The 16,922-nt window shown below is 34.4% G+C and overlaps 1 protein-coding gene and 1 pseudogene across 6 annotated transcripts in view; both read right to left on the bottom strand.

Annotated features, from left to right (window-relative positions):
• Positions 1-16,922, bottom strand: part of MEIKIN (meiotic kinetochore factor) — an 84,285-nt gene that overhangs the window by 33,345 nt on the left and 34,018 nt on the right. For 3 of the 6 annotated variants that reach the window (XR_004318706.1, XM_032476669.1, XM_032476668.1), the window contains 3 exons: positions 6,310-6,474; positions 5,021-5,101; positions 310-429 (listed from right to left, as the gene is read on the bottom strand). Coding sequence is in view for 5 of the 6 variants with exons in the window: in XM_032476669.1 (XP_032332560.1) it covers positions 310-429; positions 5,021-5,101; positions 6,310-6,474 (366 nt within the window). In the remaining variant the exon portion in view is untranslated. Of the gene's footprint in view, positions 1-309; positions 1,333-5,020; positions 5,102-6,309; positions 6,475-16,922 lie in introns of those variants that run through there. The other 3 variants (XM_032476672.1, XM_032476670.1, XM_032476671.1) reach the window with 2 other exon arrangements.
• LOC106729524 lies at positions 8,506-12,382 on the bottom strand (annotated as a pseudogene).

Below are 16,922 nucleotides of genomic sequence, written 5' to 3' on the forward strand. Positions count from 1 at the left end.
TCCATATAGTACTTTCATTCTAACACAACAAGGTTGATAGCCACATTTTTTTTACGTACAGACAAAAACTGAGTTTAGGGACAAAGTAGGATAATACTGTTTATTCTAGTTATTTAATATCCCCAGGTCCCAATGACGCTAAGTGTTTTTGCTGTGGCAGCCTAATATCCTTTAACTGGAATTGTAGCTGATAGCCAATTCCACATATAGATGCTATTATCTTCCACTAAGTTACAAATTTCTCAAAGTATCTCTAATATAACAGTAATTATTTCTTTTAGTAATTGAAGGAAAATGTGAAAATACTACCTCATTTGAAGAATTTTCTTGCACACTTGACACAGGAACGATTTCATCTGAGTTAACGTAATTGCTGACATTTGGAAATAGTTCTTCAGAAGATGCTTTCTGCACTGAGGACAAATCAATCTACAAAAGAATATATTACTCTTTTGTAGAAGTTAAATGTTGCAAAAACAATTATTTTTAAGCAATTAAAGGAAAGTTGACCTATTCTCTCAATAGAAGCATTTTCTTGTGAACTTGACATATGAACAATTTGATCTGCATTAATATAATTGCTTCTTCAAAAGACGTATGTTTAACTGGGAACAAATCAATCTATAAAGAATAATATAAGGCTCTTAAGCTTTAAAATAATTTTTTAAATAAAAATATTTGTTTGCTAAAGTATCATGTAATTTACATATATCAAGTGCCTATCAAATGAAATTCATCCACCCAGCAACTACATTTCATGGAATAACTTCCCTTGCACTTCCCTTAAATGTCAGCCTTCCCCGGCATTCTGCTCCTGCCTTCTTTTTGCCTACCAACTGAACACCAGAGATTTTAAAATCCCTATCTTTTTTGTGAGCATTATATCCATATCACTATCAGGTTACTTAAATCACCACATATTTCTATATCAAATTCAAAATATTTAAAACCAAATCAGGATCCATACTCTTTAGGTTGGGACTCCAAAAAGCTTTGTCATGTTATCCAGCTAGGTCTGACTAGAGTAATCTGGCCTGAACCTACGCTACACTACATGCATATGTGACCAGAATGAATTATCAGCTGTGCTGGGTGGGAAGTGGGAGTATCTGCCCTTGCCTAGCTCTTCTTCCTTATAGGAGGACAGAACAACTTCACGCCTAACCATGTACATCTTGAAACAGTGTTAGGAAGGTCACAATAAAGTGAGACCCTGGAAAATGAAAATCTCCCAAAGTCCTTGAGTCAACTGGCTTCCTTTCAGGGTGGCCAGCCAAGGACTGACAGCTTGGAACTGAGGGAGATCTACATGCCTCATTTGGTGGCAGCAACCTGTGGAATGAACCAAAGGGCAATTAGTCTCAGATTCATTTGGTAACAAAATAGACTTTAAAATGCTAAGCCAATAAGTCTTCTCAAAAGTATTTTTATTTATTAAAAGACACTGTTATATCCACAGAATGGAGAAAATATTTGCAAATCATTTATTTGATAAGGGTCTAGTAACTAGAACGTATAAAGAACACTTACAACTCAACAATAAAAAGACAACCTAATTTTAAAATGGGCAAAAGATATGAGAAGACATTTCTTCAAAGAAGATATACAAAGAACCAATACAACTGTAAAATTACAATAAGGTACTATTTCACACTCAAAAAGAGGGATGATAGTAAGTGTTGGTGAGAATACAGACAAATCAAAACACTCACACACTGCTGCTGGGAATGTAAAATTGTTCAATCACTTTGGAAAAGAATCAAGCAGTTCCTCTAATGATTAACCATAGAGTTAACCATATAACTCAGAAATTTTACTTCTAAGTACTATCCAAGAGAAATGAAAACATATATCCACACAAAAGCTTGTACCTGAATGTTTACAGCAGCATTAGTCAAAATAGCCCAAATGGCCAAGAACACAATGGAATATTTGGCCATGAAAAGGAAAGAAGAACTGACACATCATATGACATGGATGAATGTTGAAAACATTATGCTAAGTAAAAGAAATCAGTCACAAAGATTTTATTCATACAAGATGTCCAGTAAATCTATAGAGACGGAAAGTAGATTGATGGCTGTTTGGGGCCAGATACTGGAATGGAGGAATAAGGGGGTAATAGCAATGGTTAAAGCGAATGGGGTTTATTTTTGAGGTGATAAAAATGTTCTAAAAATTGACTATGGTAATGATAGCACATTTTTGTGAATACACCAAAACCACAGAATTTTATACTCTAAATAGGTAAATTGTACCTCAGTAAAACTGTTTTTTAAATCCACTACAAAAAAAGTGTTACATGTAATCGATTCATTCCATCTCCACTTCTAGGCATATACTCGAGAAAAGTGAAAACATATATTCATATAAAAACTTGTATATGAATGTTCATAGCATTATTATTCATCCAAATGCTCATAAACGGATGAATCAGTAAATAAAATGTGGTGTATCCTTACAATAGGATATTATTCAGTCATAAATAAGGAACAGAATACTGATATATGCTGTTAACATGGATAAATCTTAAAAACATTATGGTAAGTGAAAGCCAGACACAGAAGACCAAATATTGTATGAAACCATTTATATGAAATAGCCACAATAAGCAAACCTAAAGAGACAAAATAGATTAGTAATTTCCAGGAGCTAGAGGGTAAGATTGGGGGAATGGTAAGTGTCTGTTAAGGGGGTGATTAAAAATGTTCTTAAATTAGATTGTGATAATGGTTGCACAACCTTATGAGTATACCAGAAGTCACTGAATTTCCACTTTGGCAAGGTGAACTTTATAAAATGTGAACTATAGCTCAATTTTTAAAAGATGTCAGTATTTATAAAATAGTCACTAATTAGTTTTATGGGGGAAAAACTCCTTTTTAAAAATTTATCTATCTATTTATCTATCTATCTATGTTTTAACCCAAAATATCAAACAAAAATGAATAAAAAAATAAAGCATTCATTTTCTGGAAAAGGTATTAATCTTTAGAACACTATAAAGATTGTGAGCAGAGTGTTCACAGAAACCTTTTCCCCATCTTGAAAAAACTGATCTTTGGCTAACTCTCTAGCTCTGCTCCACAAGGAATCTGATAAAGGTAAGAATGTCCACTGTATTACTATACAACAATGCTTAGGGCAAAAATGGTATCTGATTGATAAATTGCATCTGGACAGGGAGCAGCTATAAATGCACCAGAAGTAAAAGTACTTTAAGTAAATAAATACTATTAAAGGCACCATATTTTGGGTTTCCTGACTCTTGTAATTAGGGATGTCCCTCTAGGGGACACTGGAAGCTATGTCCATGTGTTATTACAAAAGATATTGGACCTCATCTCCTTGTACATGAGCTGTCCCCAGACTGCTATGTATGTTACTACATGGACTTCTGTGAGGACTGCTCCCAATGATGAGGAATACTTGATTCTGCTCCACTTGAAAGCTGTATTCCTGTCATTTAGTTGAACCTAAGAACTCTGGTTGGGTAAGATGTATTCATTAGATTCTTACAAGAAGACAAAGGGAGAAAGCTTCATAACACTGCATTTCCAAATGATTTTTTGGATATGACACAAAAGCACACCCAACAACAACAACAAAAAGGATAAACAGGATTACATATATTAAAAACTTTTGTGCATCACAAGACATTATCAAAAGAATGAAAAGGTAATTCACAGAATGGGAGAAGATATTTGCAAACCATATAGCTGATGAGGGGTTAATATCTAGAATATATAAAGAACTACAACTCAACAGAAAAATAAACAATCTGATTTTTAAAATAAGCAAAGGACTTGAACAGACATTTCTCAAAAGAAGATATTAAAAACGGCCAATCATTATGTGAAAAGGTGTTCAACAACAGTATTTTTATTTTGGGGAAATAAAAATCAAAACCACAATGAGGAACCATGTCACACCTCTGCAGATGGCTATCATTTAAAAAAAAACCAACACACAGAATATAACAAGTGTTGGCAAGGATGTTGAGAAATTGGAACCCTAGTGCATTGTTGGTGAGAATGAAAAATAGTGCATCCAGTATGAAAAATAGGAAAATGGTTGCTCAAAAAGTTAAAATGAGAATTCCCATATGATCCAGCAATTCCACTTCAAAATATATACCCAAAAGAATTGAAAGCAGTGTCACAAAAAGATACTTGCATACCCATGTTCAGAGCGACATTACTTACAATAGCCAAAAGATGGAAGCAACTGAAATGTCCATCGAGAGATGAATGGATAAATAAAATGTAGGATATTCATGCAATGGAATATTATTCAGCCTTAAAAGGAAAGGCAATTCTAATACATGCTACAACATAGATGAACCTTGAAGACATTATGCTAAGTGAAATAAGCCAGTCACAAAAAAGACAAATACTGTATGACTCCTTTATATAAAGTACCTAGAATAGTCAAATACACAGAGACAAAGTACAACAGAGGTTGCCAGGGACTGGAGGAGGGAGGAATGACGAATCATTTTTTAATGGGTATAAAATTTCATTTTTGCTAGATAAAAAAAGTTCCAGATATGGACAGAGGTAATAGTTGCCCAACAATGTGAATGTACTTGAACCGTACATTTTTTTTAACATTTTTTACTGATTTATAATCATTTTACAATGTTGTGTCAAATTCCAGTGTAGAGCACAATTTTTCAGTTATACATGAACATATATATATTCATTGTCACATTTTTTTTTCTGTGAGCTACCATAAGGAACCATACATTAAAACAGTTAAAATGGCAAATTTCACATTGTGTATATTTTGCCACAATTAAAAAAATTTTTAAAGAAGAACCCTGACTGGTGCCTCAGTATTCTTTCTTTTATGTACAGTAGTAAAAGAGTACTTCCAGTGAAAGTGTGTTTATGCAACAGAAAATACAGACATTATTGTCTAAGTGCAATATTCCCCTGGCCTGACAAAAACAGAATAATGGGGAGAACAGGGAGCCTGAAAATAGATACTACAAGTGCCAAATGCTAATAGTACTTACCACTAAACCAGCTGTTTGCGAAGATGGAGTACTTGTTAACAGGCCTCTGCTTTTCTTATCAGAAGTACTGGGATTTGTGTCCTATCAATATTTTGTGAGATAGAGGATTGAAAAGCAGAAACAGAAAACTACTTTAATACAGTAAAAAACAAAATTTAAAAACAATATACTAGATCATAATTGTCATAGTAATAAAATTTTAATCTGCTAATTAAATTTTAAACCACTAGACAGGTAACTAAAGAATATTCTGGCTTGAGCTAGGTCAAACAACTTCCAAGAAAACTCTATGTGGTGCAACTGATAAATCTCTTTGAATAGATGTCATTATATGCTGTCCAGTCTGGACCCAAACTCATAAAGCCTGAACATCATAGTGGTGTTAGGTTTCTTTTTTCTTTCTTTCCTCTTTTCTTTCTTTCATTCTTTACTTTTTTACTGGCTTAAAATGGCTTAAACTAGTTGTTCAAGACATAATCCGGAATATGTATTAGGAAGATTTTATCTAAAAAATTTTATGGGTATACTTACCTAGTATACTAAATATGTAAGTGCTGTAAATTATTAGTTATGTAACCTTTTAATTTCTTTATTTGAACAATAGGGATTATCCTACCCTAAGGATTGCCATGCAACAGTTATAAATAATACACGTAAAGAGAACCTAGGGTGTCTGGAGGGTAGGAGATACTCAATGATAGCTGTAATTATTATCACTGTGGCAGCCATGAAGGTGCTCTGCTCAGGTCTCCTTCAACAAAGAACTTGCTGTTCCACTGCATTGAGTACAGTTAGCTAATAGCCCCCAGCTACAACATCTTTAGAATCTGCTTCAGCTTTCAGGCTGAGGCTATCATCTTCTTGGGCAAGCCTCAGCCAACATCCCAGCATAGCAGCCCAACATAAGATAAGATTCCTATAATGGACAATCTTTGCTCCAGACCACCCCACTGGGAGAGCTTCTGCCAGATTTGCATTGAAGACTGAGGCTATTTCAGCCTAATCCTGCTTCCTTCCAGCTTTCCTTTCTTAGGTATTACTCGCTTTAAGATGCTACTTGAAATTTTAATTCTCTTGCAACAACCATTTCCCAGTGGTCCCAAGTGACATAGTTGTCAACTGACAGTTCATTTTAAAAACATCTGCCTGTATATAGGTGTAAGTATACAGCTTCTGTGCATTTTCCCCCTAAATTTGTTAAGAAATTATGTATATCTAAATCTTCCCAATAAGTACATTTTCTTCTTAGAGTCTTTCTAATAATTGGTTAATAAAAGGCCAGTGCCTACCAACGCAGATTTGACAGGTCGAGGCAGCAGAACTCTGGTAACTGATCTAACTGCATTGCTTTCAACATCAGACCTCTGGTGAGATGAGGGAACCTTGATTTTTAGATGATGAGAACTTAATTTTGCTTCAAAATTCGTATCTCTAGGTTCAGGATCTTTTTCAGGCTGAAACAAATTCATAACCATAAAACATTTCACAGTGCTATAAAAACATTTGTAGCACATTTCAGATTTTTATTGTTTTATATATATATATATATGTTATAATTGTTATAATTAAAATAGGGTATATATATCTATCAATCTATTATTCCCTCAACTTGAAAGAAAGGTTTAAACTTAAGGATAAAAGTTTTTCTTAAAAAAGTACAGTTTTCTATACATTGAAGGAAAAAAAATCTGTTGAAAGAGAAAATCTGTTGAAAGATACTCAGCTCAAAAAATTGCCCTACTACATTTAAGGTGTTATCTCCCAAACAATGTTCTGTGAAAAGAAAACAAATGATAATAATATCTGTTTATTTATACTATTTAAAACTAAATTTTAGAGAAAAGAGTAAATATATTTACATGTTTTATTATGCAATAATCTTCATTTAAGAAACAAAAACTCCTTTCTAAGACATTAGGAAGCTGCAACTACAATAAATTGTATTGCTTTACCAACTAGTCCCTGTATTGAAAACTGCAGACTGTTCAGTGACTGCCTAAGTTGTGTGACTTGTCTTATGCCTTCAAGGGAATAATATTTATATTATAATATTTATAATAATATTCCAGGTTTAAATATTTAACATAACTGAGGAGGTGTAATATGAGTCAGGCCCTGACAAGATTTTGAGCTGCAGGTAAGGGAATAAAGAGAGATGATAGAGTAAAGGGAGGGGAAGGACATGAAGAAGTATAAGGTATATTCTAAGCAAAGGAAAGAACAACGGAATGGAGCAAAGCTTGAGGTACTTACTGACTCCTTTCTTTCATGAAGACTTCACACCTTGCTCACAGCCTTTTTCCTCACTCCTGTCATCATTCTCAGGAATTTTATCATCCAAGTGGATAACCTATCCAACCAACTGGACTCTTAGTTGCTTGATCTCTGCATTTCCAATAAACTTTTCTCCTCATGCCATTTCAGTCACTCTATGATCAAACTTAGCCCTTAACATCAATAGAAACTATTAAAATCATCAATTCAAATAGCTTCCTACAACCTTCCAACCCCTGCTCAATTATCTTCATGAAATAACACTTCCCTGTCACTGAAATCTCCAATTTATTGATCCTCCCATTTTATTTTCATCCATGATCCTTCTCCTGTCTTATTCCTTCCTTATCTACCACCATCCATCATTATAATTATTTTCGTATCCCTTTCTCCTCCTATCACAGATGTGTAACAAATCACTAGCCTGATGAACCCTGATATCAATATTCTCTGTACCGCCAGTACAATTGAGTGCTGGGGAAAATTGTACAATCTGGCCTATCAAAGACACAACAAACTCAAAAGTAGCCACAGATTGGCACCTCTTCTACACCTCTCTAACTTCTCATGACTATTTCATACTCACCCCATTTTCCTTCAACCTCTAGCCTCCTTCCTTCTACTATTCTCAACTGACATCTTCAGCTTACCCTTCCCTGCAACAATAGAAGACATCAAACAGAATCCTACTGCTTACTCAGGAGTCATAATTTTGGGGGCTCAGTGCAAAATAAAACTGTGTAGCCCTTTATTAAGCTATTTTAAGTGTCAGGATGGTGACAACAGCGCATTAAATTAAGTGTTGGGTCCTTTTAAGCACAAAGCCTTCCTTGCTACCACTGTATGTACAATAGAAACGTCCCCTTTTTTTTTTAGACCCAGTTTTTCCACTTGTATTCTGGATCTCATCCCTCCTCATCTTTTCAACGACTTCTCTTTTCCATATAAGAATATAATGAAGCTGTTCTTTTATTTTTAAAAATATTTTATTGAGATATAACTCACATACCATAAAATTCACCCAAGAGTAAAATTCAATGGTTTTTAGTACATTCACAGGGTTGTGCAATCATCACTGTAGCCTATTTTAGAATACTTTTGTTCCCCCTAAAAGAAACCCTATCACCATTAGATGCCAATCTCCATTCCATCACCACCAGCCCTCAGTAACCACTAATCTCTCTGTTTTATATATTTGCCTCTCCTGGACATTTCTTTTTTTTTTTTTTTTTCTTTTTCACGTTTTTATTACTCAAAAAAGCTTCATTTTTTAAATTTAGCTTTCTGACTGTGCTTGTGCTTTCAATACTTTCAAAATGATTTTCTGCTCCTCAATAAGGAAAGCACGCTTGATCCTGTCATGGACACATTTAGCACACATGGAAACACCATAAGCCGGCTGACATGTTTTTTTGTTTTAGACAGTTTCATAAGAACTTTAGGTCTCACAGCACAAACTCCTCGAAGTCAGCCTGGGCACACACCACATGCGGATTTTGGCGCTTTCCCAACTTTCTTGGTAGAAAGGTAAACAATTCTATTACCAGGGGTTCGGGACAGCCTAGTTTTGTTAGAGGCTATATTGTAGGACAGCCTATGATGGTATGTCAAATGCTGGACCCTTCTGAATGCCTCTAGATACGGTCCTTGGAAGAGGAAAAAGGAAGGGCCAGCGAGTTCAAAGGCCAAATATGACTGCCTCCTGGAAATTTCTTATAAATGGAATCATATAATATGTGGTCTTTTGTGACTGACTTCTTCTACATTGTATAATGTTTTCAAGGTTCATCCAACTTGCAGCATATATCAGTGCTTCACTGGTTTTTATTGCCAAATAATATTCTATTGTATGGATATATCAAATTTTCTTTATCCATTCATCAGTAGATGAACATTGGGGTTGTTTCTACTTTTTTGCTGTTATGAATAAATGCTTCCATGAACATTCACGCACAAGTTTTTCTGAGGATATATGCTTTTATTTCTCTTGCGTATAAATCTAAGAGTAGAATTGCTGACTCCTATGGTAACTTCATGTTTAAAATTTTGAAGAACTGCTAAACTGTTTTCCAAATCAGCTGCACTGTTCTACATTTACATAAGGATGTTTGAAGGTTCTAATTTCTCCACATCATCACCGTTTGTTTTTAATCTATCTTTTTGATTATAGGCATCCTAGTGGATGTGTAGTAATATCTCATTATGGTTTTGATTTGCATTTCCCTAATGACTAAGGATATTGAGCATCTTTTCATGCATTTATTGGCCATTTGTATATCTTCTTTAAAATAATACAGGGAAGTTTTTATACACCAGCATCCCAGAAATGGTAAGCTATAGTCAGAAAGTTGAGAAGGAGCAGAAAATACAAGAGCATAAGAAACGGTATTTAATGCAATATGTGATACACTTAAATTACAAGATGCTTGATTTGTATAGAAATTGTGTGTGTGTGTGTGTGTGTGTGTGTGTGTGAATTGGTAGAGTGTGAAAGTGATATAGCATGCATGGGAGGAGAAAAGAGAAATGTAACCATGAGGAAGTGAAGAAGCATGGAAAAGAACACAGAAGAATGTAAAAGAATTTTTATTGCTTTAGACTAAAGAAGTGAAATTCAGGTCAACTTCAACTAGATCCCTATGTCACAGGGAGCTCCAGTTGCCTACAGAGTTACTTCAGCTCTCTTGTCTTCCTTCCTTCTACCATTCCCATTAACCCTCAGAAATGATCTAGTATATCCCATCTTTAAAACAGAATAAAATTCCTCTGACCCTGCCTCTCCCTCCAGTTACTGTTCTTTTTCTCCATTTCCCATCAGAGTCAAGCCCTATACATAATCATTACTTCCTTATTTTTTCTTTTCCCCACCTTTATTGAGGAGTAATTGACAAATATAAATTGTACACATTTAAAATGTACAAGTGATGATTTGATATACTTCTACATTCTGAAATGATTATCAAGAGCAAGATAATTAACACATCCATCACCTTATATAGTTGTTAACTTTTTGGGGGTGTGCATAGTGAGAAAGCTTAAGATATACACTAAGCAACGTCCAAGTATACAAAACCATATTATTAACTACAATCACCATGCTATACATTAGATCCTTGGAACTTATTCTTCCTATAACTGAAAGTTTGGACCCTTTGACCTACATCTCCCCATTTCCTCATCCTTCAGACCCTGGCAACAACCATTCTATTCCCTATTTCAATGAAAGTGGCCTTTTTTTTGGGGGGGGGGATTCCACATATAAACACATAAGCGATACCATACAGTATTCATTTTTCTCTGGTTTATTTCACTTGGCATAATGCCCTACTCATACCCACTGTTGCAAATGGCATGATTTCTTTTTTATGGTGGAATAATATTTCATTGTCTATATCTATATACATTTTCTTTGTCCAATCATCCAGTGAAGGATGTTTACATTGTTTCTGCATCTTGGTTAATTTGAATAATGCTACAATGAACATGGAAGTACAGATAACTCCTTGAGATACTGATTTCATATCCTTTGGATATATACCTGTGAGTGAGATTGCTGGGTCACATGGCAGTTCTATTTTTAACTTTGTGAGGAACTGCTATGTGGTTTTCCACAATGGTTGTACCAAGTTATATTCTGGCCAACAGTGTATAAGTGTTCCCTTTTCTCCACATCCCTGCCAGCATTTGCTGTCTCTTCTCCTTTTGATAACAGCCATCCTGATAGGTTTGAGGTGATATCTCATTGTGGTTTCGATTTGCATTTCCTTGATGATTAGTGATATTGAGCACTTTCTGATGTACCTATTGGTCACTTGTATCTCTTCTTTGGAAAAATGTCTATTCAAGTACTTTGTCCATTTCAAAACTGGATTATTTGCTTTTTTTTTTTTTGCTATTGAGTTACACAGGTTCTTTATATAATTTTGGATATTAACCACTTGTAAGATATATGATTTGCAAACATTTTCTCTCATTCTGTAGGTTACCCTCTAAATGTATTGATTGTTTGCTTTTCTATGCAGAAGTTCTCTAGTTTGATGCAGTCTCAGTTTTTATTTTAGCTTTTGTTATGTGTCCCTTTGTCAAAGAAATCATCGCCAAGACCCATGTCAAGCTGTTCCTCTATGTTTTCTTCTTAGTGTTTTAGGGTTTCAGGTCTTACATATGTAAGTCTTTAATCCAATTTGAGTTCATTTTTGTGACTAGTGTTAGATAGGGGTCCAGTTTTGTTCTTTTGCATGTGGATATCCAGTTTCCCCATTACCATTTATTGAAAAGATTATCCTTCCTCATTTTGTGTTCTTGGCACCTTTGTCAAAAATCAGTTGGCTGTATATCTGCAGGTTTATTTGTGGACTCTTTATCCTATTCCACTGGTCTACGTGCCTGTTTTTATGTCAGTATCATACTGTTTTCATGTCTGTAGATTTGTAATATAAATTGAAATCAAGAAATGTGATATGTCTGGTTTTGTTCTTTTTCAAGATTGCTTCAGCTATTTGGGGTCTGTTGTGTTTCGATACAAATTTAGGATAGTTTTTCTATTTCTGAGAAAAATGCCATTGGAATTTTGATATGGATTGCATTGAAGCTGTAGATCACTTTGGGTAGTATGGACATTTTCACAAAATTAATTCTTTCCATTTATTTGTGTCTTCAATTATTTTCATCAGTGTCTTATAGTTTATAGTGTACAGGTCTTTTATCTCTTAAGTATTTTATTGGTTTTGATGCTATTGTAAATGGGATTTTTTAAAGGAAAAACCTGTTCTACCCCCTATCAGTCTTTCTCCTGTGAGTCTACTTTACTACTCAAACAAAACACTCATACTTCTGATTACCAAATATGTGTGGGGGTTTCCCATTCATAATAAGCAATTGTCTACAACAGCAGCTAGGTAACCTACAGTTCAACTCAATTCTAACACTTTCTACCAGGGGATAGTGTCAGATCCCACAGGTGAAGGGCTCAGTCTCACAAGACTGCTTCCATCTTACTTCAGATGCCAATCATGAGTAGTAGGTCCCTAGGTTACCCACAACTTCTGTCTGATTTGGATACAAATTGGAGGTTCCCATCATCCCCATATCAGGTTTGAGTGACACACAGAACTCAGGGAAACATTTACTTACATTTACCAATTTATTAAAGGATATGATAAAAAATACATAAGGTGAGGTCTGGGACAGTCCCGAGTGCAGGAGCTTCTGCACTCAACCTGGAAACTCTCCATAACCTCTACTATTGGGAGTTTTATGGAGGCTTCCTAACACAGTCTTGATCAATTATTAACTTCATTTCCAGCTCCTCTCCCCTCTCTAGAGAAAGGGAGACTATGGGTTAAAAATTCCAAGCTTCTAATTATGGCTTGGTCTTTCTAGTGACCGGCCCCATCTAGGAGGCATCCAGAAGACCACTCAGAGTTGCCCCATTAGAACACTATTTCCTAGTGCTCTTGTCACTTAGAAATTACAAAGGTTTTAGGAGTCCTGTGTCAGGAATGAGGTCAAAGACCAAATGTTGAAACAAGAGAGGCTCCTAGTTTTCTTATCACTTAGGAAATTAAAAGGGTTTAGGAGTTCTGTGCCAAGAACTGGGGATAGAGACAAATACATGTATTTTTTCTATTATCTCACAGGATTGCTTTCTAATTTCTCTTTCAGATAGTTCTTTGATAGTGTATAGAAATGAAACAAATTTTTGTTAGATGATTCTGTATCCTACAAATTTACTGAATTCTTTTATTAGTTCTAAAGGTTTGTTGGTAGAGTCTTTAGAGTTTTCAGTGTATAAGATCATGTCATCTGTAAACAGAGATAATTTCACTTCTTCCTTTCTGATTTGGATAACTTTTATTTCTTTTTCTTGCCTAACTGATCTGGCTAGGACTTCCAATACTATGCTGAACAGAAGTGGTAAGAGTGGGCATCCTTGTCTTATTCTTGATCTTAGAGGAAAAGCTTTTTTTTTCACCATTGAGTATGTTAGCTATGGGCTTGTCATATATGGCCTTTATTATGTTGAGGTACATTCTTTCTATACCTAATTTGTTGAGAGCTGTCATCATGAAAGGATGTTGAATTTTGTCAAATACTTTTTCAGCATCTATTGAAATGATCATACGGCTTTTATCTTTCATTCTGCTAATGTTGTGTATCACATTAATTGATTTTCATATGTTGAACTATCCTTGAGGCCCAGGGATAAATCTCACTTGGTAATGGTATATGATCCCTTTAATGTATACTTGAATCTAGTTTGCTAGTACGTTGTTGAGGATTTTTACATCTATGTTCATTGGGGATACTGGCCTGTAATTTTCTCTTCTTTCAACATCCTGATCTGAATTTGGTATCATGGTAATGCTGGCCTCGTAAAATGAGTTTGAAAGAGCTCTTTCTTCTTCATTTTTCTGGAAAAGTTTGAGAAAGATTGCTATTAATTGCCCTTTAAATTTTTGATAGAATTCAACAGTGAAACCATCTGCTTCCTTTTATTTGCTGGGAGACTTTTAATTACTGATTTAATCTCCTTGGCCATTATTGGTCTGTTCAGATTTTCTATTACTTCATGATTCAGTCTTCATAACTTGTACATTTCCAGGAATTTATCCATATCTTCTAAGTCGTTGGTTTATAATTATCCATTGAAGCCTGTTATGATCCTTTGTGTTTCTATGATATCAGCTGTGATGTCTCCTTTTTCATTTATAATTATACTGATTTGAGTTGTCTCTCTTTTTCTCTTAGTCTAAAGTTTGTCAATTATTTATCTTTTAATAAAACTAATTCTTAGTTTTGTTAATCATTTCTGTTGTTTCTCAAGTTTCTATTTCATTTATTTCTCTGCTAATGTTTCTATTTTCTTCCTCCTGCTAACTTTGGACTTAGTTTGCTCTTCTTTTTCTAGTTCCCTGAGGTATAAGGTTAGGTTGTTTACTTTTTCTTAATGTAGGTGTTTACTGCTGTAACCTTCCTTCTTAAGGCTGCTTTTGATGTATCCCATAAGTTTTGGTATGCTGTGTTTCCATTTTCATTTGTCTCAAGGTATTTTTTAATATATCTTTTGATTTATTCTTCCACTCATTGTTTTTTCACAAGTATATTGTTTAATTTCCAAATATTTGTGAATTTTCCAGCTTTGTTCCTGTTACTGACTTCTAGTTTCATACTACTGTGGTCAGAAAAGATACTTTACATAATTTCAACCTTCTTAATTTTGTTAAAGTCTTATTTTGTGACCTAACATATGATCTATCCTGGAGGATGTTCCACGTGCACTTGAGAAGAATGTGGACTCCACTGCTGTTGGATAAAATGTTCTGTATATGTCTATTAGGTGCATTTAGCCTGACTGTAGTTCAAGTCCATTATTTCCTCATTGATTTTCTACCTGGATGATCTATGCATTTAAAGAACTAAATTGGAACATCAATTGTTGGGTATTGAAAGTCCCCACTATTGCAATGATGTCTATTTCTGCTTTCATATCTCTTAATAATTGCTTAATATACTTAGGTGCTTCAATTTGGCTGAGTCTACATTTACAATTGTTACATCCTCTTGATGAACTGGCCCCTTTATCATTATATTATGGCAGTCTTTCTTTGTCTATTATTACAGCTTTTGACTTAATATGTATCTTGTCTGACACAAGTATAGCTACCTCTGCTCTCTTTTGATTTCCATTTGTATGGAATAACTTCTATCCCTTCACTTACAGCCTGAGTGTCCTTAAAGCTTAAGTGGGTGAGTCTCCTGCAGGCAGCATATAGGAATTTTTTTTTTCATTCAGCCACTCTATATTTAAATGAAGAGTTTAAACCATTTACATTTAGAGTCATTATTGATAGGTGAGGACTTATTGACAGTAAGGACTATCACCATTTTGTTAATTGCTTTCTGATTGTTTTATAGTTCCTTTGTTCCTTTCTTCCTCTTTTGCTGTCTTTGTGAATTGATGATTTTGTATAGTGGTATTTTTTTGTTTTTTAAACTGATGTACAGTCAGTTACAACATGTCAATTTCTGGTGTATAGCACAATGTCCTAGTCATGCATATACATACATATATTCATTTTTCATATTCTTTTTCATTAAAAGTTGTTACAAGATATTGAATATAGTTCCCTGTGCTATATGGAAGAAACTTTTCAATCTACTTTTATATATAGTGGCTAACATTTGCAAACTCTCAAATTTATCCCTTCCTACTCCCTTCTCCCCAGTAACCATAAGATTGTTTACTATATCTGCAAGTCTGTTTCTGTTTTGTAGATGAGTTCATAGTGTCTTTATTTCTTTTTTTTAAGATTCCACTTATGAATGATATCATATGGTATTTTTCTTTCACTTTCTGGCTTACTTCTCTAGTGGTATGCTTTTTCTTTTCTTACTATCATTTGTGTATCTCTCACAGATTTTTGCTTTTTGATTAAGGTTTTCATAATACACCTTATAGTTATAACAATCTACTTTAAGCTGATAACAAATTAATTTCAATTCCATTAAAAAGTTTTACATATCTTATTCCCCTTCTACACACACATTTGATGTTGCTGATGTCCCAATTTACTTCTTTATAAATTTTATACTTCATCAATTTCTATAACTCTTTAACCTATTTCAATCTAATTTTCCTCACTAGTCCACTAAAATTATTCTTGTCAAAGTCATAAGTTTCCTTCTTGATTTTAAATGTAACTGACTTTTAAAAAATTAACCAACTTCATATTTTAGAGCACTTTGAGGGTCACAGAAAAACTGAGTAAAATGTACAGCATCCCCATATACCCCTCATCCCCACTCATGCACAATCTTCCCTACTGTTAACATACTGCCCCACAGTGGTACATTTGTTAAGATAGACAAACTTATACTGACACATTATTTTCCTTCTCTCTGAAGAACTTTGAATATTTTTCAGAAGACAGGCCTATTAGCAACAAATTCCCTCAATTTTTGTTTGAGAAAGTCTGCATTTCTCCTTCACTTTTGAAGGATAATTTCACTGGGTAAACTCTAGGTTAGCAGTTTTCTTCTCTCAATACTTGAAATATTTAACTTTACTCTTTTCTTGCTTAAATGGTTTCTGACAGAGGTCTGTATATATATTACCTTGCTCTTCTATAGGTAAGGTGTCTTTCCCTCTGGCTACTTTCAAGATATTTTCTTTCTGTTTGATTTTCTGATGTTCGAGTATGATATACTTAGACATAGTTTTTTGGGCACTTATCCTGCCTGGTGTTCTCTTTGATTCCTGGATCTGTGGTTTGATGTGTGACATTAATTTTGGAAAACTCTTAGTCATTATTGCTTCAAACGTAGCTTCTGTTCCTTCTCTCTGTTTCTTTTCCTTCTAGAATTCCAGTTATGTATATGTCATACCTTTTTAGTTGTCCCGCAGTTCTTGAATATTCTCTTCTGGGTTTTTTTTTTTTTTTTCAGTCTTTTTTTCTCTTTGCTTTTCAGAATGGAAAGTTTCTATTGTTCTGCCCTCAAACTCAGATATTCATTCCTCAGCTGTATCTAGTCTACTAATGAGTCCAGCAAAGGCATTCTTTATTAGCAAAGGCAGACAGAGGATCTGCCTTTCTGTCTGGTGGGGAAGTCAGACACAAGAGGAAAA

This window comes from Camelus ferus, chromosome 3, assembly GCF_009834535.1.
Source record: "Camelus ferus isolate YT-003-E chromosome 3, BCGSAC_Cfer_1.0, whole genome shotgun sequence".
Classification (NCBI taxonomy): domain Eukaryota; kingdom Metazoa; phylum Chordata; class Mammalia; order Artiodactyla; family Camelidae; genus Camelus; species Camelus ferus.